The 21,179-nt window shown below is 57.9% G+C and overlaps 3 protein-coding genes across 4 annotated transcripts; all 3 read left to right on the forward strand.

Moving 5' to 3' along the window:
• The first annotated feature begins 4 nt into the window (after positions 1–4).
• Positions 5–10,435, forward strand: MADCAM1 (mucosal vascular addressin cell adhesion molecule 1). The gene is made up of 5 exons (XM_055806683.1): positions 5–7,195; positions 7,869–8,135; positions 8,248–8,562; positions 8,726–9,403; positions 9,577–10,435. The coding sequence occupies exons 1-5, from the start codon at positions 7,027–7,029 to the stop codon at positions 9,699–9,701; spliced, it is 1,554 nt and encodes a 517-aa protein (XP_055662658.1). The 5' UTR covers positions 5–7,026; the 3' UTR covers positions 9,702–10,435.
• A 582-nt stretch (positions 10,436–11,017) lies between these two features.
• TPGS1 (tubulin polyglutamylase complex subunit 1) lies at positions 11,018–13,040 on the forward strand. Its single transcript, XM_055806689.1, has 2 exons — positions 11,018–11,382; positions 11,473–13,040. Exons 1-2 carry the CDS (start codon positions 11,033–11,035, stop codon positions 12,002–12,004), a joined length of 882 nt encoding a protein of 293 aa, XP_055662664.1. The 5' UTR covers positions 11,018–11,032; the 3' UTR covers positions 12,005–13,040.
• A 1,050-nt stretch (positions 13,041–14,090) lies between these two features.
• Positions 14,091–21,142, forward strand: CDC34 (cell division cycle 34, ubiqiutin conjugating enzyme). Of its 2 annotated transcripts, none has more exons than XM_055806688.1 (5): positions 14,091–14,426; positions 17,551–17,637; positions 18,343–18,440; positions 18,834–18,968; positions 20,164–20,467. In XM_055806688.1, exons 1-5 carry the CDS (start codon positions 14,250–14,252, stop codon positions 20,240–20,242), a joined length of 576 nt encoding a protein of 191 aa, XP_055662663.1. In that variant the 5' UTR covers positions 14,091–14,249; the 3' UTR covers positions 20,243–20,467. The 2 variants fall into 2 exon arrangements, with proteins under 2 accessions (XP_055662663.1, XP_005240883.1); XM_005240826.4 differs by having other exon boundaries at positions 14,094–14,426; positions 20,196–21,142.
• The last annotated feature ends 37 nt before the right edge of the window (positions 21,143–21,179 follow it).

The raw sequence follows: 21,179 nt of genomic DNA on the forward strand, positions 1-21,179 counted from the left end.
GCAGCGTTCAGCTCTGTTTAGAGAGAGCAGCAGATACTTGAACTTGAGTGTTGTGGAAGAAGCCGAGGCAAAACGTATAGGGAACACTTGGTCGTTCATAGGTACATGGAGATCTGGCAGAGGGCAGGGAACAATTGTTCTCAGTTGAGTAAGACCAAAAGTAACGGCACTGAGGAGTCACTAGGGAAGTAAAGACCAAACTGGGAAAACTTAAGAAATCAGTTATTAAGGAAATTGAGGAGACAGTGGTCAAAAATAGTCCTGTCTCGGAGCAGGGTATGTGCAACAGCCATCATTCTCTGGCTGGGATCCCTTCTCTGCATGTTTGGGAGAGGGGGAGAAGGGCCCCAAGGGAGGGAGTGCTATCCCTTTGTTTCGGGTCTTTGCAGGCGGGTAATCGTGGTTGATGCGCTGCCTGTGCAGCAGTGACCGCAGATGCCGTTTGCTTCTGGGTTTATTGGAAAACACCCAACTGGACAACCCTGGAGAGCTCAGTCCCTGACCCACAAGCAGGGGAGAGCCCTGTTCGTCCCCTGCTCTGCCCTGGCAGTACAGCTCACCCCGCTCCGGCGGCGTGAGGGGACGTGAGCTCCCGGCGTATTCAGCGTCCGACCTCTTCTGTGCGCTTGTCAGCATGAGGGCTGGTTATTGTTGGCTTTGGACACATTGAGAGTTGCAATGTCATGTAGGTCTCTTAAAACACCTGGCAGATATTCACAGCTTGGAACCATTGCCTGCCTAGACTGGGCTGAACTAATAATATGTCTGCTTACCAATTTTCTGGACCAGTTAGTTATTGGAGGTGGATGTTTAAGTGAAATAATTCAGTTTCTTTGGCATTAATCTAGCCTGCTACCCTGAGCCTGTAATCAGAACCGTAAGAGCAGCTTGTTGTCCGTGCAGAGGGCAGCCACCCCGGCTACTGAGAGTTTGCTGATGCGGATCTGATCGCAGGACTGGAGAAGAGAGATAGCGGAGAGTCTGGGTGACCTGCGGCGACTCCAGTTTTCCCAAGCTCATTGTGGTGATGCTCCGAATTTCCATACGTTATCGGGCTGCTGTGTACTGTGTGTGCACAGCAAGCTTCTTTCCTGAAGGAAATCCAGTTGCTTAAATTTCCAGGCAGCAATCCCGACTCTGTATTGCTCACAAAAATGCCTTTTTTTAAGACTGGAGCTTTACCGAGTACACCTGGTGATTCGTTTATTTACACTGTATTAAAATGAACTGAAATAGGTTTTTCCCTCACACACAAATGAAGTGAAACGGAACACCGAATCGTTACCTCATTCATGCTGAGGCGCTCGGAGCTTCACAGGTAGAATATAGCAGAACGTTACAAAAAGATGAGCATAATTTATATGATATAAAGTATAGAGAGATATATTTTTTAAAGTCCTTTCCTTTATTGAATACTTTATCGAAACCAATGTGTTTCTAGTCCTGTTCCCTCTCACCACCGCTGCTGCCTGCAGCATCTCAGCCTTTCCTTCCCTTCAGACAGAACTATCCAGGCGAGCTTCCCTCCTTGGTCCTTGTCCATCGTGATGCGATACCCGAGTTTCCAGCAATGCCAACGTCCCCTGGCTCGTGAGTCGTGGACCTGGAGCATTTTGGTCACTCTGTCAGCCCCCGAGCTCAGGGCCAGGTGATGCCGCGGGTTCCTGCCGCACTGGTGGGCTGCAGCGGGGGTTTCTCCGGCTGCCCATGGGGTGGGTACAGCATTGGGCAGCTCCAGCCATAGCAGGTCTGCTGTGGGCACTGTTCCCACCGTACAGGTGGCTTCTACATCGCTCCCTGGCTCTGCTGGGCACCTGTGGTGTGTGGACCCTGCGGGAAAGGGGGGCTCTCTGTGGCACAGGGCTGCTCGCCCTCCCCAGAGGTGTTGCTTGTGTCTGGTGCTGGGAGCAGGCAGGGATTCCTTTCCACGGTTTTGAAGCTCCTCTCACCTGGTTCAGTGGGGGCTCAGCCCCTCGTAACTCCCCTCCCCATCAGCGTAGGGATGTGACCCACCCACCATTCTGCCTTTAAGTGATAGAGGAGGACTTGGGCCAAGCGGTGACGGAGCTGAAATTACCAGACCTGCATGAAGAATGTCTCATTCTGAAGGGCTGGTAATTCTGCAGCATCCCACGTGGAGACTGGAAAATCTGTATGGAGCATTCAGCTAGTTTTGCCAATTTTTGTTACTTTCAATGAAAACGCAACTTTTTTAAAAAGAGCCTTTTCTTAAAATCCCCTTGATCTGCTGCGTAGTGCCTGAGCCTGGCTGTTTAACATCAGTATGCCCAGGACTGGTCTGCAGTGACTTGCAATTCAGGTTGGTAACAGCAATGTCACAAACAGAAGGCAAAAATTGGCTTAATTGCCAATTCTTCTGCAGTTTCAGTACTAACAGCCGCAGTTCAAGTGAGTATAAACTGATCTTGTCGCGTTAAACCCCCTGTGTTAAACCATTGCTTTCTCTTTTGCCGTTAACTTTGCAAAATAGTAACTTTTTACTTCACTGGTTTTTATTTTCTCTGCATTTGAATGGCTGCTAACATCTTCGATTATCTCTAAAAAGCATTCACTGAAGAACAGCAGTACCTCTGCGCTCTCAGAGTTCACTGTTGCGTGCGTTTCTGTATATCTTTTGGGGTTTTTTAAGCTAACGGTGCAATGTATTTATTTCAGTTCAGGTTGTGTTTAGAACTGGCTAATCTCTCCCTCTGATGGATTATTAAACTGCTGCTTTCCTGTTGTGTTGAAGTTCTCTGTCCTCGTCCTTTTCCCTTGCCTGGGTAACAAGGCAGCTTTCTGTCGAGGAATTGTAGAGGAATGAAGGCAGGTTAATTAACGTTGATAATATACGGCGGTGGGCTGGCTGATGGGGATAATGTGCAGCTGTGGCTCGTTCCTGCTGAGTAGTTAAATAGCTCTGAGGGAGGTGGAACAGGAGTGCTGGATGAAGAGAGACCTAGAGGGAGCAGAGAGAGCGCCCTGGATGTAGGAGAGACAAGGAGAGGCCCCAGGAGAAGCTGGGAGAAGAAGGGGGCTGGGATGAGGAGGGGCTGGCTGGAAGAGGAGCCTGAAGGAAGAATCCGGACAGTAGATGAACTTTTGAAACCTTGTGAGGGTAAAAGCCTTGTTGCAGCTGGCTGGTTTTGATATTGCAGCGACAGCGTTCCAGCCTGCCCTGTGCTTGCCTCGACCCTTGTAAATTGTGCCAAAGAGGTTGTTCCAGGGTACTGCACATCAGGCCTTGTATATCGACCTCCTGTCTCGAACGGGCATGAGTTGCTGAGCTATTTCTACTGATGCCTTAAAACTGAAGTATTCTCAAGTAAGAAGTACTTAGAACCAATTCGTGTTCACGGTTGATCCTGAAATAGCTCTCCAGGTTCCCACCTGAGTGGGAGAATAGTGGTACTGTAGCAGCTCTAGCTTTGGTGCTTGAGCATAAAACATCCTGAGCCCTGACCCCGCTGCTCATCATGCTGGAAGGGGCCACGTGCTGGTGCGAGAGGTGGCTGTTTTGGGGCGGTTCGTGCAGGGGCAGCGTTGATGCTGTCGGGCCAGGTAGGGAGCCAGTGGTCTGCCCTGCACAGACCCTGCCACCATGGGCGAGCAGGTCTCTGGGCCAGTCCCCCAGCTCCCAGCGCCCCACACCAGCCCCTGCCCTGCTGGAGCCTCTGGAGCTTCTTCCCAGTGCTGGTTTTGAGCAGCCCAGGCTTTATTGTCTTCATTTCCAGCCAGGCTTAATTTAGATCTTATCTTACTCATTTAAACACTACTATGGGTGTTTGAGGATGGTACTAAGTGAACAATATAATCACAAGTAGTATAAACAAATCAGCTCTTGGATGGGATCTGGTGTTTGATGGACGGTATCCTGTAATGAGCTGGAGACATAAGCCACCTATTACACAATATGTTGCCTTTTGTATTTATTTCCTCTGTACTCGGGCTTTTTTTTTTTTTTTTTCCATTTTCAGTTGGGAAAGAATCCTCAGCTTGTCTCACTTTGCATCACTGGAGGACAAAGGGAAGGTATTTTGTTGTTGGCCATCCTCTCCTTGGCACCGTGGGCAGCTGCAGGGGGGCTGCTGCTGGGCGAGGGCAGAGCTGGGACCTTCCCCAGGGTGAGATTCCCATGTTTTGCACCAGGCAGAAAACCTTAATGTTGTTCCAGTCATCCTCATCACCTCCTCCAGCCCTGTCACATCAGATGTCAGGCGTTGGCCAGTGCAGGTGATGACAGCCCAGGGTTACACCCCAGCCCAGGCGGCGGCAGCGCAGGCAGCATCCTGTGCAGGGGGCCAGGGCTCATCTCTCTGTGCTTTGTCTCTGTTTTGCTTCCTGAGAGACGCCTCTGGACTGAGCATTACCCGGCAAGAGCCCCCTACTCCTGCTCCTCAGGAGGAAGCATGATCAGCTTCCAGGAAAAAACATTCAAGCTTCTGATTCTTGAAAGCCGTCGTTCCCTTTGCTCTGACCCAAAAGGTTTCCTGTTGGGTGGAAAACTGTACCGGTGCCTGAGCTGGCTCTTTCCACTCTGTGTCTGCAAACTGTTGGTCTCTCTTTGCCGTGTTCGGGGCAGGGGGAGCTGCCCGTGCGTGTCTCCAGGATGGAGGGGGGGGGTCCCCCAAGTCTGTTAAAGGAGAGACCCCAAGCAGGTGGTGGAGGGGGAGCTGGGGGCCAAACATGTGAGAGCCACCTTGGGGACCCACCATCACAGTGCTCTGAGCTTGGATGAGTTCCCTGACCTCTCCCTGGCTTGATAACCGTGTCGGTAGAGCTGGTCCTCATGGAGTTGGGGGTTTATCAGGTTCCCGGAGCTCTGATTTCCTTTGTGATCCGTGATGCCCGTCTGATGGCACGGCAGGGGCCAGGGCAGCCCCCAGGTGCTCACGGAATCAAGTGCTCTGCAAGCCCCAAACCGGAGGAAGTGCGTCACAAGGTGCTGGACCTCCTGGTAGCTATTCATCTCCTGTTGTCGGGTCCGGGAAAGCTGCTTTGAAAAAGGTCTGCTCCGTAAGTGCTCAGCTCTGGTTCAGATGCTGATTTATGGGTGGATTTTTTTTCTTTTCTCACCTGAAGTGTAATATTGAGTGGCACCTGGGGGCTTGGGGCACGATGCTGAGGGCTCACAGAGAGCTGCCTCTCGTGAGAACATTGGAGTCGGTTCCCGATGGTCGTAGCCGCTCTGCCCCCGGCTCGAAGGGGGAGGCTGCCGCAGCTCCGCAGGCCCCAGCACTAGGAGATGTGGCGGCTGGTGTGGCTGGCAGACCCCCAAAGCCAGGATCGATCCTCCCAGGACCTGTCAGCATTGATCCATCATTGCAGGAGCCCCCCATGGAAAGCTGCACCAGATCCTGGCAAAGGGTGGCTTCCAGGGCTTGGATAATTCATCTTTTTTAACTGTGTTTTGCCCCTCCTGCCCCAAAGTCCTGCAGCAGTGAGCCTGGATGGTATTTCCCTACTTTAACCCCTTGGTGCCATTACACAGCACTCCTTCCCCTAATGAGGTAACTCATTGCTTGGTGCTTAGCGATCTGCAAACTGCCATGGGCGTGCAGCCTGTGCAGCCCCCGGGGGCCTTCGCTCGCCCATCGCCCACCAAGGGACCAGGGACTGGCAAGGCGGCGGTGAGCATCAAGCAGGTGCCGTGGATCTGGGCTGCGGGAGCGGAAGGTGAAATCCTGGCACTGTGTCCATGTCCTCAGGCATCCTGAGCTCGCTGCTGGGAAGAGCTCGGCCGATGCAACTCATCCCTGGGCCAGGGGCTCCAGCAGCTGCTGGGAACTCCGGGAAGCGGCTCTGTTAACACAGGATGGAAGGAACAAAAACCCCAGAACCATTAATCACCTGCCTTCAGCTGAATGTGCATATTTGATGGTGGCTGTTTACAGAGCACTTCCCTTGCCTGGAGGCCCCCCAGACTGTCAGAGGATTAATTATTTTGCCTCCCGAAAGGATGCTTGACACGCCAAGTGCCTGGAGATGCCTCTCTGGAGAGTTCCTGGATGGGAAATGGCCTGGACCAGCACTGACTTCCCACCTTCTGTGACAGGAGGGGCAGGACCCCTCCCTTGGTCCCTCAGCACCTTCCCCAGCCTTGGCCGCAGCCCGGCAGCTGGGATGGGGTAGAACTGGGCCCGTCTCTTCCCGGGGAGCTGGGTAGGAGCAAGGAAGTGATGCCAGACCTGCTGTAAAGCAGAGGACGGGTGCTGAGGCTGTGCCAGGGCCTTGGGGCTAGATAACGTGGGGTAATCAACATCTCCGCATGGTAACTTTCTCCATCTGCACCATAAAACCGACCCTCCCAGGAACACTTACTTTCATCCTTGAAAACGCCCTGTCCTGGGAATAAATAATGCTTGCAGCACCGGAGCCTGGGCTGGATGCCTCCTCCCTCTGCCCTGGGATGTGCCTCTCCAAAGCCCATGTCCTGGGGCAGGCTGCGATGGGGGCTGCCAGCTCCTGAGGCCACGTTCCCACAGGGATTCCGGTGGGATGTACCCTGGGCAGCTGCTGCAGCCGTGGGCTCCCCTCCCTCTGCCCCACGTGCCAGCCGCAGCTGGCCATGCTCACTGGTGGTGCCAAACACTTTTGGGGCAGGGGGTCTGAGAAAAATGTCCCCAGCCAGCCCCATGATGGGTCCTATCAGCTGTTGGTGCTGGGGGCGTGAAAAGGGCTGGTTTGCCAGGGGCTCGGTGAGGGAACGGTGGAGCCCAGTGAGACCCCGGGAAGGAACTGGATCTCGGCTGCATCTTGGGGTGCAGGTGCCTGTGCAGGGCTGCCCGGCGGTGGTGATGGGGGTCCCCGCAGCCCCACAGGGACCCTTCGGGCCAAGGGCTCTCCTGGGTTTGGGGCTGCTGGCACAGCCCTTGGCTGCAGAGCTGGGTGTTGTGCAAGAAAGAGCCGACCTTGGAAGAAAACTGGAAACCTCCCTCTGGAAATACCCCTCGGGCTGGAAAGTCGTGAAGGCCCCAGGGCTGGTGCTGTGGGGGCGGTTCCTACAGAGCTTAAGAAGGGCTGAGGATGAGGCGGGCGGCCAGAAGGAGACAGCCCTGGACAGCGGCGTTTGCTCCCTGCAGGAGGGAAGGAAGGAAAACCAGCCCTTGCTGCCTCCCTGCCCTGCCACCGCCTCTGCGAGTGATGGAGCCGGCTCCGCTCCTCCTCATCTTCGGCTTGCTGCGGGGCTGCAGCGGTGAGTGCCATGGGGGCTGAGGGCTGTCCTGATCCCTTGACCCACCATGCTGCCCGGCCTTGCCTGCTGCTCTCTTTGCTTTGCTACGTGGCATAACAGGCCAACGCGACCCCAGGGTCTCCCATTGCCAAGCCCCGACAGCCGCTGCGCCCCACGCGTGTCATTGCTACAGCGCTCCTCATCCCGGCACTGCAGCTCGGCACTCAGCGCCGTGAAGAGTGCCGCCGTGTGAGCAACAGCATGCACCTGGCCTGGGTCCGCGGTGCCGCTGCCAAAGCAGCTGTGATGCTGGTGAAGGATGAGAACTGGGGGGAGGAGGCGTTTGGGCTCGTTTTCCCAAGAAATGTCTGGAAAATCTGAGTGGTAAGCTAGGGTGGATCAAGCGGCCATGCCTGCAACGGGGCTGACCAGGGCTGGCAATTGCCACCGGCACGTGGGTTCTGGGGCACTCCTGGTGTCTGGTGGCAGTGAGCGGCTGCAGGGGAAAGTTCGGCCACCCCTAACGAGCCATTGCTAATGAGCAGCGCTGCCCCTGTGGTGATGGGAGTGGAGCTTTCACCTGAGCCTGACTGTCCACAATGGGGAACCAGCACCCCATTTGCTTGGTAAATAACTGGGCTCTGGTGATTGTCCCTTTCCCTAACCGCCACGGTTTCCTCCATCCTCTACCCAGGGCGACCTGCTGACAAGCTGGTGGTGATGCCGCGGGAGCCGGTGGTGCAGTACGGGGGCTCGGCACAGCTGAACTGCTCCCTGGCCTGCGCGGGGGGCACGGTGCAGTGGAAGGGGCTGGACACCAACCTGGGGAGCATCACCTCCTTCCCCAGCCACAGCATCCTCCACATCGACAGCGCCGAGGTTGCCGTGGAGGGCACCAAGATCTGCCAGGGGACCTGCCACGGGCAGTACTACCAGCACACTGTCAACCTGAAGGTCTATGGTAAGCATTCCCCACCACCTCCCCAGCAAAGCCCTGGATCCCAGCGGCGGCCTGCTTCCTCCTGGGCTGCAGTGCCAAAAGTCACTGCCTGACTCTACAACTCCTCTCTCAGCCCTGCCAGACTCGCTGCAGCTGGAGGCAGACCCCTGTGCCCTGGAGCCGGGGCAGCCAGCCAGCCTGCGCTGCTCGGCCCGGCAGGTGTACCCGTTCCAGGGGCTGGTCCTCACCTGGTACCGGGGGGACCAGGCACTGGGGGAGGCAAATCTGGATGTTACGGAGACTGACGAGGGGCTGTTTGACATCGTGTCCACACTGCCAGTGGCCGGGAAGGATGTGGGAGAAGGGGTGGAGTTCAGGTGCGAGGTGACGCTCAGCATCCAGCAGGAGACCTTCACCCGGGCGGCATCCCTGGTGGCAAGTGCTGGGGGTGAGTGCTGGGGTGGGAGCTGGGGCCCCGGCCTCGCGTGCTGCCCCGTCTGCTGGAGCCGACCCCCGCTGCCCTGCGCTGCTTGAAACAGTTTTGCTGGAACGGGAGCAGCCTCCATTTCTGCACCGCTCTGCAAATCTCCTGTGCCCTGCTGTGTTCACAGCTGTGACGGAGCAGCCAGTGGCCGTGGCCACCTCCACAGGGAGCCCCCAGAGAATGACAGCTATGACGGGGACCCCCAGCGCAGCCGGGCCCATGACCACCGCAGCGCTGCCCCTAGGGCTGAGTGTCCCCACGCACGATCCCCCCGCAGCCCTGACCAGCACACCGCGGGAGCCTGACACTGAGACCATTCTGGAGCCGACTGCTGCCACAGACCCCCCCTCCGCAGAGGACACTGCTCCCCAGGACCTCATCACAGGCAGTCCCACCGCACGTCTGGCCACCACCCCCCCCCCTGGCTCCGGCACCATGACCCCCCCGGCTGAGGCACAGGGGACAGCTGCGGACAGTGTTGGCCAGGGCTCCCCCCTGGCAGAGAAGGGGACAGGGCCATCCATGGGGACAGCGCCCACTTGCAGCCTGCGGATCTGGTCACTGCCACCCAACGGGACACGGGGCAAGGCCCTGCGCATCGAGTGCTGCGCCCAGTGCGCTGAGAATGCCACTGTCCGCTGGCTGCAGACCCCCGTGGCCCTCTCCCAGTACCGGGAGGAGGCGGCGGGCAGCAGCTCCACGCTGCGGCTGGACCACGCTGAGCTCCAGCACCAGGGCCACTATCAGTGCATCCTGCTCGGCCGCCCCTCCCAGGTGGTCAGTCTGCAGGTGATGGTCTTGGACGGTGAGTGGTGGTCTGCAGCCCCCTCTCCTGTGCCCCCCGTTGCTTGGGCCGGGGTTGCAGTGAGTTGTGTTAGTGCCACATTCGGTGCTGGGGGGTGTTATATTCGCCCCTCAGTATTTGCTGGCGTGGGCAGAGTCTGCCTGCAATTACAGCTCCTTCTCGTGTCTTTGCAGATGTTTTCAGTGTGGGCCCTGCCGCTGCCATGGGGACAACAGTCTCACTGTTGGGACTGATTGTGACCGGCATCGTGTCTCATCGCCTGTGGAAGCACTTCAGGTCTCAGTACGAGCTGCCCTAGGAGCAGGAGCTGCCTACAGATGTCCACAGCCCTCCGGACCTGTCCCTGCTGTCACCCTTCCTGCTGCTGGCCTCACCCAGCCTCCAGGACGACAAGGAACTGGTGGGGCCCGGTTGTCCCCCTCACAGCAAGAACCAGCAGAACTGGTGGGGTGCGGGTGCTGCTGTGAGACCCTAGAGAACAGCCCTCGCCCCAGGACAGGCACTCTGGGACTCGGAGACCTCTGAGCTGCTGCTGCTTTTGAAAGTTTGAAAGTTTCAGCTGTGCCTGAGGCTGCTGCTGCCCCGGACACCGAGGGGCTTGTGAAGGGGAAGGCTGCGCTGCCCTGGGGGCCTCGGGCAAACTGTTTGGCTCTTGGGTGCATAGCCTGCTGCTCAGAGGAGCTCCCGCGTATGTCCTGCCGATGAGGAGAGCCTTGGGGCTGCCTGCAGGACACCACAAGAGGAGAAGGATGGAAGGGAGATCAGCAGAGATGTCTGGAATGATGGGGAGGACGGGGATGCTCCCAGGGCTGGATCATGTTGGGCTGGTGCTGAGCACTGGGGAGGCTCCTGGCACCCACACGGGTGGGTGGGAGAATGACAACTGATCGTGCCATGGCAGAGGGGTCAGACACAGCCCTGCGGGGGTGTACATCCCCCAGGTTGTGGGCGAAGGAGGGTGTGCTTTGGCAGATGGGATGAGGTACTCCAATAAGGCATCATTTCTCTTTTAACCCTGAGCAAGTGTCCTTTTGGCTGGGGCTGGGGTGGCCCAGCAGCCCTTCACTGGCCCCAGGCCTGGTGGCTCATGACCAGCACCGGACTCTGCAGCCCCCCTGACTAGCACTGGCCCCGCAGCCCCTCACCAGCCCCAGGGCTGGCGGCCACTCACCAGACCCAGCGGCCTGTCACTGACCCCAGGCCCTGCAGCCCCTCACCAGGCCCAGCGGCCTGTCACCGGCCCTGGGCCTTGCAGCCCCCCGAGCAGCACTGGTTCCTGTGGCCTTCCACCAGCACCAGGCCTGTGCCCCCTCACCGACCCCTGACGAGCACCGAGCCCTATCGCTCCCCACCGGCCCCGGGGCACCGGCAGCGTCCGCAGCGATCGACGCGCACCCGGTTGCTAAGGGCGGGGCACCTGCCCGGAGTTGCCATGGCGGCCGGGGCGCCCCGCCGCGTTACAGCTGCCGGGGCGGCTCCTTTGCCCACACTCAAGATGGCGGCGTGCCCGCGCGCCCTCCCGCCCAGCGATCCGCTGCCAGTGTGCAAGATGGCGGCGCGCGAACTTCCCGCCTCGGCGGAACGGCGGTGCAAGATGGCCGGAACCCGCCTTCGCCGCCCGCAGCCAAGATGGCGGCGTACGAGAAGCGGCGGGCGGCCGCCGGCCCGGCCCCGGCCCCCGCCCCGGCGGCGGGCAGCGGGCTGGCGGAGCCGGCTGGGGCGGCGGTGGCGGCCGGCGGGCTGGGGAGCGAGGCGGAGTTCCTGCTGCGGGCCGGCGTCAGCGCCATGGTGCGGGAGGCGCTGCTGAAGGTGCTGGAGGCGCGGCCCGAGGAGCCCGTCGCCTTCCTGGCCGACTACTTCGAGCGGCTGGTGCTGGGCAGCCCCGGCGCGGCGGGAGAGGCCGCCGCGGAGCAGCCGGGGCCGCCGCAGCGCCTGGCCCGGGCGCTGTGGTACGTGCGCCTGGCCCACCACTCCCACAGGTGCGGGCGGCGGCGGGAGGCGCTGGGAGCCGCGGCCGGGGGCGGGCGGGGGTGAGGCTGCCTCTCTGTGTCTGTGCCGTGTCGCGACAGGACGGCCTTCGACAGCAACGCCGGCGCGGCCTACGAGGTGCTGGGGGCTGGCGGGCGACGGCACAAGGCGGGCGTGGACGGGCGGCTGTACAGCGAGCTGCTGCGGCGCATCTGCCAGCACGGGGGAGCGCCGGCGGAGGCGGCGGCGGCGCTGCTGGGGCGGGTCCGCTGCCGCGACCACGAGGCCGTGCCTTTCGACGTCTTCCGCTACGGCGTCCTCACCTGCTTCGTGCTGCTGGAGTTCGCGGCCAAGGCGGATGCGCTCTTCGGTGTCCTAGACGGCGGCTCCGGCGCTGCCGACGGGAGGGTCTGCCAGGCCGTGCTGCAGGCGCTGGAGGATGCGCTGGGTGCCGGCCACTTCTCGCTGCCCGGGCGGTACCTGGAGGCGGGCTCCAAGCTGGGGCCGGATGGCCTGGCCCTGGCCATGGACCGGGCGCTGCAGGAGAGGAAGCTCAGCACCTCCATGAGCAGGGAGGAGTTCCTGAAGAAAGCCACTGCCTTGTTTGTTGCAAAAGTGAAGCCCGTTGAGTAACACCTGGGTGGGTGCGGCGCCAGGTGTGTCCGCTTTGAACTGCTCCAGTGCTCCGTGCAGAGCCGTTTGTGCAAAGGAGGCTCCGGACCCTGGTGTGAAGCTGGATGGCGAGCATGGGGCACTGCCCAGGCGCTGTCTGGAGAGCCTGGGTCTGCCTGACAGGAGATTCCCAGTTTCTGTACTCCCATCCCTGTTCTGAGCATGACAGGTGCCTGGCCTCCTCCAGCACTGGATGTGTCCCTACCCGCTGTGCCTCTCCCAGCCGTGGCTCTTTCAATCCAGCTGGCATTAGTACATCTTTTCTAGGTGTTAAGTGGGGACTTGCAAGAAGGCCTGTAAGCTGTGGGGCAGCGTTAGTCATTAACAATGAGCCAGAATGAAGTAAACGTGGGGCTGGACTTTCAAGTATCCTGCAGTTTCGTCCTAGCCTTGGCAATGTCATGTTTAGCAGCTTCAGTGGGGAACTTTGTTTCTGCTTTTGGGTTTGTTTCACACCTGCCTGTGAAGTGGGGATGACGCTTATCTACCTCACAAACTACTGTGAGGATTTGCAGGTAAATATGGGGCTAATCCAGAGCGTGAGATAAAACATTATTTTATTAAGCAAAATATTTTCAGCGCCTAGCAGATGAGAAATGGCTGGCTGGGAAGCAAACCTCACCAGGAAGGGCTGCGAGCCAGAAGGGTTCTGCCTCTGCCGGCAGCCAAACTGTGAGGCGATGAGGTGTCCTTGCTGTCTGCGCACTCAGTGTTTACCCAACCGCCTCTGGCCACTGTGGTCCAGACTCTGAAGATCAAAGCTCATACCCGAGCAATGACTTCTCACGCAAAGCTGCAGAGTGCTCCAGGTTCAATAATGACTGGGGATGTGGAGCACTGGCTCAAGACAAGACAAACCCCCTTCCCTGAGGTTGTAGTTTGCTTTTGAACAGAGATGCGTGTTGAGCCATGTGTTATTTATTTGAACTTGTCTGTTAATTATTTATACTGTGCAAGTATTGGTTTACTGTAAGACATTAAAGCTTTTTATTATTTTTCTAGTGGCCAATTTCTTTACTGCCTGGCGGCACGTAGTGCCAGGACGAATCTGAGCAGCACTCAGATCCTTGAGGCAGTTTCTGTCTTTAGTGGTTGATGTCGGCAGCCTGTAGCAGCCCACCCGGCTGACAGTACAGGAGTGCAAAGCACTTGTAGTCACTATTAAGAAAAAAAAACACAAACCCAAAAACCCTGGGAGGATGCCCTTCATGCTTAGGAGTGTTTGTTTTGTTTTGTTTTGTTTTGCTGAGCGGATGTTTTGATCCCCGCAGGCAGCAGCAGGGGCACTACCTGGAGCTGGTCTGGGTGACTCCTGCACTGCAGGTGACAGGATGTGACACAAGGGGAAGTGGGAGCCAAAGATGCCGGAGAGATCTCTGCTGGGGCCATGCCAAGAGCAGCCTTTGCTTGAATTCCAGATGCTGCCTTGTGAGATGCTGTAAAGAATTACGTAGGTGTAGTAATTGTGCTAAGTGCTTCCTCCTGGCTGATGGATGTAACCATCTGGTGAAGTGTAATCCACTTTACTCATGCTAAATGCTGACCTGAAGCAGCAGGGCCATCATCCAGGGTGGGTTTTAGTGTTGGTCGGTGTGCTGAGGGTGCCCTGGTGCCCACGGGTGGGGGGGATCGGGGAACCCGCGGCGCTGAGGCCCGCAGGGCAGTGAGGCCTGCGCGGCTGCTCAGGCCCAGAGGGGAAGGGGCCGCTCTCTGAGGTGACCCTCGCTTAGGCGATGGGTTTGCTTGGCCGGGGAGCTGGCTACGATACTCGGGGAGGCCAGAAGCACCGACGCTCGCTGTTACAAGCGGGTTGGGCCGGCACTGCCGCCTACACCGGCCCTCCGAACACAGCACAAGCGCGGCCGCAGGTACCCAGCACTCGCCACCCCGCAAAGGCTGCCGGGAAGGAGCCCCGCCCCCGCCGGCAGCGCGCTGTAATACGCGGGTATGGCCTGGGGGGAGGGGCCGCCACGTCCCTGCCCCGCAGCCGACGGCGCGCTCTGATAGGCCAGCCGCACTCTACGGGCGGGGCATGCTCCGGCCCCGCCCTGCGCGGGCGGACTACAGCTCCCGTCGTGCCCCGCGCGGCTGCGCTCGCCGCGGCCGCGGAGCAGCAGGAGCTCTTGCCGCCGCCCCCTTCCCCGCAGCGGCAGTTGCGCCTACGCTAGTCCCCGGCTTTGATCGCGGCCTACCCCAGCTCCTCGGTATGGCGCGGCCCCTCGTGCCTAGCTCACAGAAAGCGCTGCTTCTGGAGCTCAAAGGGCTGCAGGAGGAGCCCGTGGAAGGGTTCCGGGTCAACTTGGTGGACGAGGGGGACCTCTACAACTGGGAGGTGGCCATCTTCGGCCCTCCGAACACGTACTACGAAGGCGGGTACTTTAAGGTGAGGGGCTGGGGGCAGCAGGGGGGCATGCGGTGTCAGGAGGACCGGTGTCTCGAGGAGGTGAAGCTCTGGTGGAATGAGGGGCTTGGTGTGTGGGTAGCAGGACGTGGCGGGCAGAGGTGTGTGGTGGGAGATGGGGCTGAGGAGGGGTGAAGGCAGGGTGGGTGGCGTTGAGGAATACATTGGATGCCTTGGGAGGGGATTTAGAAAGGGGGAGAGACCGCAGGAGAGTGGGGAGACCCTGGGAGGGGGCTGTGGGGCAAGAGGGAGGGGGTCTTCGGGGTTGGGTTGAGGTGGGTACAGGGGGAGCTGTGACAGGGGTGATCCTGGGCTTAAGAGGGTGGTGAGGGCCAGGGAGACCTGGGTCTATAGCGGGACACCTTGGGGTCACTGGGGCTTTGGGAGCTGGGTTGTTCCTGGGGTGTTTGCACAGAAGAGGAGCCGGTGTGCCGGTGGCCGCTGCCAAACTAGGCATCTTCTTTGTAAGGTGGATTTGCCTCTCCTGAGGTTCTATCTCTGCGGGCTTTTCCATCTTCCTGCCCCTCCATCCCCTCGTCTGTGGGTGCAGGAGCACGATCTCTGGGTCACTTATGATCCTTCTTCTGGGGGGGACCTGAGGCATCGCTGTGGAGCCAGAGGGAAGGGACAAAGGGGTTTCTTGTGCAGGCACAAGTGGCCCAGCCCGAGCGAGCAGAAGCTCAAGCTGCGTGGGGAGTGGGTGTTGTGGTTTTGTTTGGGGTTTGAGAGCTGGAGAAGAAAGTGTGTGTGGCCTGACTGCACAGTCCCTATCCGGAGGATGTGTATGTGCTCTTCCCAGGTGTTGTGCAACCTGTGTAGCTGTTTTCTTCCTCTTTCTCATCCTCCCTCCTCCACTACGAGCTCTTCTGTCTTCATCTTGTTGCTGGCAGGGTGGGGATGCACCCGGGGTGAGTCAGCCCGAGGGTCAGCTGTGCCCAAGAAGCTGGGTGGTTTGTTTTTCCCGTGGAGCAGAGGCAGGCAAGTCTGATGCTTCAGAGTCAGGTTTTATTTCTTCACTGAAATGGAGTCTTTTTCCACAGCCTCTTTTGGCACTAGGCCCTTTGAACTCTCACCCTTTCAGCAGCTCGTGCTCCTGTTTTGTGCCTGAGAGCTTCCAGGCTGCTGTAGCAGCAGATGAAACTTTCTGCGTAAGAGGAGAATGAAGGGGACAAGTCCTTTTCCAGCTTGTGGTAACATCAGCCTGTTTGTGTACGGCAAAGTGGAGTTGCTTTCTGAGCTCCCTTTCGGATCGCTTTGCCTCTGGCTGGTTTTGTTCTGATCCTCTGTGACACAACAAAGGGGATTATTCTGTGAAGTTCAGCTGTTTGGCCAGAGCCCAGCGCTGGGCTGTGTGTTGCTGTGTGCGTGCTGCCCTGGCCTGCCTGAAGCTCCACGCACACACAAAACACATCCAGCCCCAGCTGCCACTTCACTTTTCCTTCTTTCCACCCCTTGTCCTGTGCCACAGAGCACAGGGTGCTCGGGCAAAGGGCCAGTCTGGAAGGCAAGGCAGTAACGTGCGTAGGGATGGGCCCATTGTGGTTGGGGGCTCCTTGGACTTGCAATAAGATCAACTTGTGCTGGGGCCAGATCCTGGCAGGGCAGGAGGTGAGCAGAGGGGTTGGAACTCAGGATGTAGTTGGGGTTGGTCAGGGCAGCAGGGAGCAGGAAAGATGCCTCTCTGCCTTCTACACTAAGCTTTTAACGGCTGTTAGCTGACGACTGGGTTTGGCAGCATCGCCTATTGTTGAGGCTGTAATTCCAGAAACATCCAAAGCCTCATTTGCAGTTATCCTCCTGAATGGGGACCACACCGGGCTCATTCTGTGGGTCAAGAGCGATCCTAGGTGACTGTCCCCTACTGCTGGGCAGAGCCGGGTGGTTTGCACTGTTGTTTCACAGATCTGATGTCTAAATTCTTGTGTACGTGAACTTGAGAGAGCAAGAAATGTTCAGCAACTTGTTGGTTGTTTTAAATCTTCACCATTTTTTTTGGTTTGTTTCTGGCTGTTGGCTTTTTTGGGAGCAGTGACTGAATCTCGATCTGGATGTTTGCTTCCAGAGCCTGGAAACACCCAAAAGCTGGAACAGTCACCGCAGGTTGTGCAGTGATGTGGGCGAAGCAGCCCCCATTCCCTTGGGATGCCTGGTGCTGGTGGGCTGGGACAGCGGCTCTCTGGGGTGGATGGGGGGGATGTTGCTGTACATCTCTGCGCCGCCTCTTTGTGGCTTTGCCCGCTCACTTGGAGGCTGAAAGTGAGCCTGTCTGTTTGTCCTGCCTTAATACCTCATTTTTGTGGCCGTCACCAGTAGGAGAAGCCAGTGGTGGGCTGGTCGCCTCTGCTGGCGCTGGAGTCATGGACTACAGCATGATCTTCATGTGCTTTTATTTTTAGCACCTAAGCTACGCACTGCGGCCAGTTTTGACTTGGTCTCTTTTTTTTCAGTGGTGACGGGCTATTTTTAGAGATTCGATGTGTTAATTGGAGCACAGAGCACCTGATGCTTCCTCCCCTGTGAGCTCTGAAGGATAAACAGCCTTTTCTCTGGTGGCATGGCCGTGGTGTCCCTGAAAGCAGGACCAGGGACGACCCCAGACTGGCAATCTGACTCAGTGCTGCTCAATTTGTTCAGACACACGGCTTGAGCCCTGTCTGCTGCCTTACAGCCACGAGGCCCTTGCCCTGCTGCCCTTTGCCATTCAGAAGCAGCCTGCCTGCCCTCGGTGTCGTCGCCCTGTGCCGTGGGAGCGGGCTGCGAGCATGCAAGGTGTGTGCCAGACCAGCACCGTCAGCTCCTGCTGCGCTCTGCCTGGGGCCTGCTGCCTCCCTCTGTGTTGGAGAGCACCGGGTGGGCTCGAGGTTACAGGGCAGGGTGGTGATGAAGGAGCTGCTGCAGCTTGCAGACCCATCCGCTCGCCTTCCTCTGCACAGCTGTGCTGCCGGTGTCCTGCCTGCAGAGCCGGCAGGCGTGGAGGCTCCGTCTCTGCAGGAGCACGGCTGGACTTGGCAGAGGCTCCTTTTTCCTGATGGTGTCGGAGATCTGTGGTTTCCTTCCCTTCCTTCTCACAAGCTGATGCTTGCTTCTCCTGATTGTTTACTTGCAGGCTCGTCTCCGATTTCCCATCGACTACCCTTATTCCCCTCCTGCCTTTAGGTTCTTAACCAAAATGTGGCACCCCAATATCTATGAGGTAGGTTGACTGTGACAGCATTGGGGTGTCTTGGACGGGCAGGGGGGGGGCACGTGTCCATCTGTTGTGACGGCATTGGATGAAAATGCCAGACACTGGAGCATGACATTGGAAACTCAGTGCCTTTGGCATTTAGTGCCTGGCACTGGAAATGCAGCTAACGAGCTTATGACAGCCGGTCTCCTGTCCTGGAGCTGTTTCCAGGTCAGCCAGGCTTTCCAGGTTTGAGGGCTCCCACGCTTGGCTTGCAGGGACATTGTGCTTAATTGCAAGATTGGACACCAAGCGATGTGCACGGCCCCGGGGCTGTGTGCTTGCGGAGGATTGCTGCCTGGGGGTGAGGGGGTGGGCTGTGTCGGGTGGGCACTGGGAGGGCTCTGCTGGAGGTGTGATGTGTTGGGGCATCAGGCAGCTGTGTCTGTACTGCACTGACAGTCATGGGGTGCTTGCTCAGGGTGCGAGGCTACAGGCAGCAGAGCAGGGACCACCACTTCTGCTGTCCCTTCCTAGGGATGAAAGGACAGGCTGGGATTGCCTCACCTGGGTTAAGCCAAAGTGCAGAGCGAGCAGGCTGCTGGAACAGAGCACTGAGCTGCTGCTGGAACAGAGCACTGAGCTGCTGCTGGAACAGAGCACCGAGCTGCTGCTGGAGGGTGCTTGGGACAGCAGCAGCTCCTAAGGATCCTGTTTCGCTTGTGCTTTCAGACCGGTGATGTCTGCATCTCCATCCTCCACCCGCCGGTGGACGACCCGCAGAGCGGGGAGCTGCCATCTGAGCGGTGGAACCCCACTCAGAACGTGCGGTAAGGGCTGCGTGGGGAGCGAGCTGCGGGCAGGAGGCCTGTCTGAGGGCAGGGCTGGGGAAGTGGGGAGATGGGGGGGACTGCCTTCCGCTCCCAAAGCCTGCGGGGGATGCCTAGAGGTTGTTGAAAAGCGCTTGGGCTGTGTGCTTTGGTGAAGAACAGTTAGAGCTTGCGTGGGAGCATGCGTGAACCCAACAGCCCATGCAGTGCTGTCTCCTGCCTGGCCTGCTTCACTTTGCTGAGATGCCCCCTTGCTGGTGGGCCATCACCAGGGTCTCCTCCCGAGCCACAGGACGCAGCAGTGCCATGACACTGAGGCTGCTGGCACTGCTGGGACACGGGCAGTGGCTGACCTGCCTCGGCTCTTACCTGCTCGTGTTTATTGATTGCCAGGACCATTCTCCTAAGTGTGATCTCGCTGCTGAACGAACCCAACACATTTTCTCCAGCCAATGTGGATGCCTCCGTGATGTACCGCAAGTGGAAGGAGAGCAAAGGGAAGGACCGAGAGTACACAGACATCATCAGGTGCGTGCTGAGCTGAGCCCAGGCCCAGCAGTACTGTTGAGTACTTGCTAAGCTGCAGTCTTGTAGGACATGGAGGATCTTGGAGGCATATCCCTCCCTGCTGAGTCCTGTCTGGGGACTCAAGGCCACGTTGAATGAGGCTTTGAGCATCCTGGTCTAGAGAAAGGTGTCCTTGCCCATGGCAGAGGGGTTGGAACAAGGTGATCTTTAAGGTCCCTTTCCAACCCAAACCATTCTACGATTCTACAGTTTGCAGGCTGGTAGGAGGAAAGGATTCTGGATATCCAAGTGTGGCTTTTGGGAAAAGCTTGGCTGGGGGCCATGCTAGGCTTGCTCTGGTACTCCAAATGGTTTTCTTCCTGCCACCTGTATGTGGGAGCTTCGGAGGACTTGGGTGGAAGCAGCAGAAGCGTCCAAGCAATGAAGCTGGTGAAGGATATGGAGCACAAGTCCTGTGAAGAGCAGCTGAGGGCACTGGGGGTGTTTATCCTGGAGAAAGGAGGCTGAGGGGAGACCTTATTGCTCTCTACAACTTCCTGAAAGGAGGTTGTAGTAAGGTGGAAGTTGGTTGCTTCTCCCCAGTAACAAGCGATAGGATGAGAGTAAACGGTCTCAGGTTGTGCAGGGGAGGTCTGGATTGGATATTAGGAAAACTTTCTTCACAAAAAGGATTGTCAAGCATTGGAACAGGCTTCCCAGGGAAGGGGGTTGAGTCACCATACCTGGGGGCATTTAAAAGATGTAGACAAGGTGTTTAGGGAACGTGGCTTAATGGTGGGCTTGGCCGTGCTGGGTTAACAGTTGGATTCAATGATCTTAAAGGTCTTTTCCAACCTAAACAACTGCATGATTCTGTGTGCCCAGCTTTTCACTCAGCCTAAGCCCTTTTTGGCTTCAGAGCTGAGGATCTGGGTTCGTAGCAGATGTGGTTCCAGCATGGCCGTGCTGTCAGGGCTGTCTCATGGGACCAGCACATGAAGCTCCTGAGCTGCAGACTGGCCAGCCCTGGTGTGGCAAAGGTGGCCCGCAGAGCAGGGGCAACATTACAGTGTGGCCATGTTTGTTCGTGGGGCTCTCTCCCCTGTCCTCTCACTGGTCTGGTGTGAGTGAGTGACCCACGAGTGGGGAAGGGCTGTGTCGCTGGGCATCCCTGTGGGGTGAGCCACACACGGTGACATGGGTGTGCTGTGCAAAGCCCTGTTCCCAGCCCTGCCACTTGCCCTCCAGGAAGCAAGTCTTGGGCACAAAGCTGGATGCTGAGCGGGATGGCGTGAAGGTTCCCACCACGCTGGCGGAGTACTGTGTGAAGACCAAGACTCCAGCCCCAGATGAGGGCTCAGATCTCTTCTATGATGACTATTACGAGGATGATGAGATGGAAGAAGAAGCAGACAGCTGTTACGCTGATGAAGACGACTCTGGCAATGAAGAATCTTGATGGCCTTCTGGCATTGCAAAACTTACTATAAACTACTGAATTTTACCTCAACTAGGACAAACTGGTTTGAATTTAGGATCTGTCAGCCCTGAAATTAACTCTCTACCTCGCAGGGAGACTGTTCTGCTGTTGCAAAAGAAATCCCACCACTGTCTTTGTAGAAAAAGCAAAAAAACAAAACCAAACCCTATTTTATAAACTTCCTGGGTGGGAGGTGGGTGGGGAGGGGGAAGTTGCTTTGGGGCATTCATGAATCCACAGAAACTGGGGAACTGGCAGCTCTGGCTGGTTGAAGAGTGACAGCAGAACCTGGTGCTGGTTGCCCATCATTTGGGCATGTTCAATGGGCAGCCCCGTGTGGGAGGAACAGCTTGGGGAGGCTGTGGAGCTGGTGAGTGGTTGCTTTGGGTGGGAAGTGTGTGAGCCTTGTGTAGCTTTCTGCAGCCTCTGAGGTGCCCCAGCAGGAAGGGCTGCAGGCTGAGCGCTGCTGCCCTCTGCCCCTGGCGCGGCTGTCCCTGGTGCAGCCCTCCTGCTGCCCCTTTCCGCGATGCTGGAGCGCAGGGAGCAGGGTGGGAAGGGCCAGGATATTGGGCAGGACATGCCTGGCAGCCGCTTGACACCGCAGGGCGTGGGGATGCACTGTTTGTAGTTCTTAACTAGCTAGGAGGGATGGGCTAGTTCTGAGTCTTTCTGCTTCTGTTTTTTTGGAAACTATTTAATAAAGTACTTCAAGGGAGTGGTGTGTGGTGCGTGGGTGAGGCTCTGCCTCAGTC

This window comes from Falco peregrinus, chromosome 5, assembly GCF_023634155.1.
Source record: "Falco peregrinus isolate bFalPer1 chromosome 5, bFalPer1.pri, whole genome shotgun sequence".
Taxonomy (NCBI): domain Eukaryota; kingdom Metazoa; phylum Chordata; class Aves; order Falconiformes; family Falconidae; genus Falco; species Falco peregrinus.